General features: G+C 44.1%; 1 protein-coding gene across 1 annotated transcript; it reads left to right on the top strand.

Moving 5' to 3' along the window:
* Window positions 1-1,094: 1,094 nt before the first annotated feature.
* Window positions 1,095-1,876, top strand: LOC109769991 (alpha/beta-gliadin MM1-like). The gene has a single exon (XM_020328697.4). The coding sequence runs from the start codon at window positions 1,164-1,166 to the stop codon at window positions 1,716-1,718; it is 555 nt and encodes a 184-aa protein (XP_020184286.1). The 5' UTR covers window positions 1,095-1,163; the 3' UTR covers window positions 1,719-1,876.
* Window positions 1,877-3,014: the final 1,138 nt, after the last annotated feature.

Here is a 3,014-nt window from a genome sequence, read left to right as displayed (position 1 = left end):
CAAATTCAAGTATTGACCTAGGTCACCTGTGTTATATATACCTCTTGTAAGCCGCAGCACGGGATATGTTGATCAGTTGTAAACCCTCAGCGTTTGTAACCTCCTCCGATATAGTGAAGTTTGGTTGGCTGGCGCCCGTGGTGGGGTTTCCTACGTTAAATCTCGTGTCTCCTGCTTGTTTTTCGTTCTTCGTCGAGTTGAATTGCCTGTCGTATCTCTAACATCCATGACATCTGGTGTGATGCAAACGTAAACGCCTCATCATACACTCCCCTCATTGACTTCCGATGCATCTCTTTCTTAGCAGAGATGATCTCGAGCTACACTGGCGACAAAAAGTAGGTTACTAGCTCAGATAGCATGGGGACCTAACTCTTTGTCACCACATTATCGAGCAAATACCCGTCAACTTTCACAATAGAGAGATCACCCCGCTGCCTCAACTCCCGAACGATGAGATGAAGCGGCGGATCAATAATTCTCATGGAATCGTATGGCGATTGTACCCTCCTTTTGTATATCTTTGTTTTCGAGTTACGTGGCTTCTAGTACCTTCTCCACCTTTGTCGTGGCTACCCTATGTTATCGTGATATGACATGGAAAGTCATGAAGAAGGATTTGATTTGGTAATAGGCCATCATACCAGCTCTATATATCATAAAATTGCACAACATTACAATCCTTGATGTGTAAAAGCAATTTTATGAGTCATGCTCTACCAAAGCAAGTTACATTACTAGTCCCATCTATCTTAACATGCCACACAAAATTACAAATTTAGTTCGGTGCGAGCCATGGCTATCTGGTTTATGCGTAACAACCTGCAGAACATTACAAACTAATTTCAGAAAGTGATACAATCTAGATGAGTATTTGATATGTAAAGTGATTAAGATGAGGCATGTTGGTTATCAAGCTTTCCTAACCGTCGATTAATGAACATCCAAGAATACACATGTAATAAGTAGTGCCACCAAACACAAACAATATGAAACTTTCGGGAAGCATCCAAACACTTTTAATAAAAGCAAATGCAAAGAGTGAAAGAGAACATTCCATGGCATCCATAAATAGGCATGCCTCAAGATGACCATCATTCATCCTTCACATAGCAAGAGCACAACAACAAAGCCAATCAAGCAGTAGCCAACACAAATCCACCATGAAGACCTTCCTCGTCGTTGCCCTCCTTGTCGCTGTGGCGACCATTGAACCCGCCACCTCCGATATTCTACGTAGTGATCAGTCACAACAATCATTTCCGCAGCAACCACAAAAACAAACCATTCAGTCCTTTTTTGAACAACAATTGATATCATGCAGGGATGTCATGTTGTTGCAGTGCAACATACTGGTACCGTCCTTCAAGTCACAAATATTGCAGGAAAATGTTTGTGCGGTGATGCGGAAAGAGTGTTGTGAGCAGTTCAGGCAGGTCCCTGAGCAATCACGATGCCTGGCCATCAATAGTGTCGCGCATGCCATTATTTTGCATGAGCAACAGCAACATCAGCAACAACAACAACAATACTCGTGGGGTGTGGGCACCTTCAAGCTACCTCAACAACAATACCCGTCGGTCCAGGGCTCCATCCAGCCTCCATTTGAGGCGATAAGGGCATTTGTCTTGCAAACACTACCGGCGGCGTGCGGTGCGTATGTCTCACAATACTGTTCCACCACCACCGGCTCATTTGGCGGCTTCGTTGGTAACTGAACAAGAGCTATAATACTAGATAGATTGTTCGTCGTTGCTTAGTCGATGGTTCGATTGATGTAGCGACGAAAAAATAAAGTGTCATGCACTATCGTGTGCGAACCTGACATATACTAGTTTTAATTGGAAATAAAAGACAAGCATATTTCTTGTCTGCATATGGTTTCTTTGTTTGAGTTCACTCAAGCCCATGTAGAGATGTTCACACTAACAATACTATTATGCATTAACTAGCTATTTGTGTAGTGTAGTAATCTGCTATTTTATGTAGTGTAGTAATTTGAACATAATATAACTGTTGCGAAACTTGTATAAATTTTTAAGTATTATCAAAGGAGCAAGGACAAACCATATTTTTTTTAGAAATGGAGGAGGACCCCCGGCCTCTGCATCTGGACAATGCATGCAACCACTTTATTAATTATTCACACAAGACCTTACAAAGTCATACAAAAGTAAGATTAAAGCCACCGTCTAGGCAACATATGTCGCTATTCCTATCCAGTTGATAAAGGGATGCTGATAGTCTGGCCCTAATACCAAAACAGACCTCGCAGCCAAACCTAACATTTAAGACCTGAGGTCCCAACCAGGACGCCTGTCGGGCATGGGGCACCACAAGTCCGGCGCACTCCTTAACCTGGACGCCTATGTGACGCCCCCGATTCAATCGTACACTAATCATGCACGCAAATGTGTACGATCAAGATCAGGGACTCACGGGAAGATATCACAACACAACTCTAAAACATAAATAAGTCATACAAGCATCATAAGACAAGCTAGGGGCCTTGAGGGCTCGAATACAAGTGCTCGATCATAGACGAGTCAGCGGAAACAACAATGTCTGAGTACAGACATAAGTTAAACAAGTTTGCATTAAGAAGGCTAGCACAAACTGGGATACAGATCGAAAGAGGCGCATGCCTCCTGCCTGGGATCCTCCTAAACTACTCCCGGCCGTCGTCAGCGGCCTGCACGTAATAGTAGGCACCTCCAGTGTAGTAGGAGTCGTCGTCGACGGTGGCGTCTAGCTCCTGGGCTCCAGCATCTGGTTGCGACAACCAGGAAAAAAGGAAAGGGGGAAAAAGGGGGAGAAAAGCAACCGTGAGTACTCATCCAAAGTACTCGCAAGCAAGGATCTACACTACATATGCATGGGTATCTGTGTAAAGGGGCAATATCGGTGGACTGAACTGCAGAATGCCAGAATAAGAGGGGGGTAGCTAGTCCTGTCGAAGACTACGCTTCTGGCAGCCTCCATCTTGCAGCATGTAGAAGAGAGTAGATGGTAAG

Source organism: Aegilops tauschii, chromosome 3 (assembly GCF_002575655.3).
Source record: "Aegilops tauschii subsp. strangulata cultivar AL8/78 chromosome 3, Aet v6.0, whole genome shotgun sequence".
NCBI classification, from domain to species: Eukaryota; Viridiplantae; Streptophyta; class Magnoliopsida; order Poales; family Poaceae; genus Aegilops; species Aegilops tauschii.
Note: the sequence above shows the minus strand (reverse complement) of the source record. Positions and strands in the feature narration are given on the sequence as shown.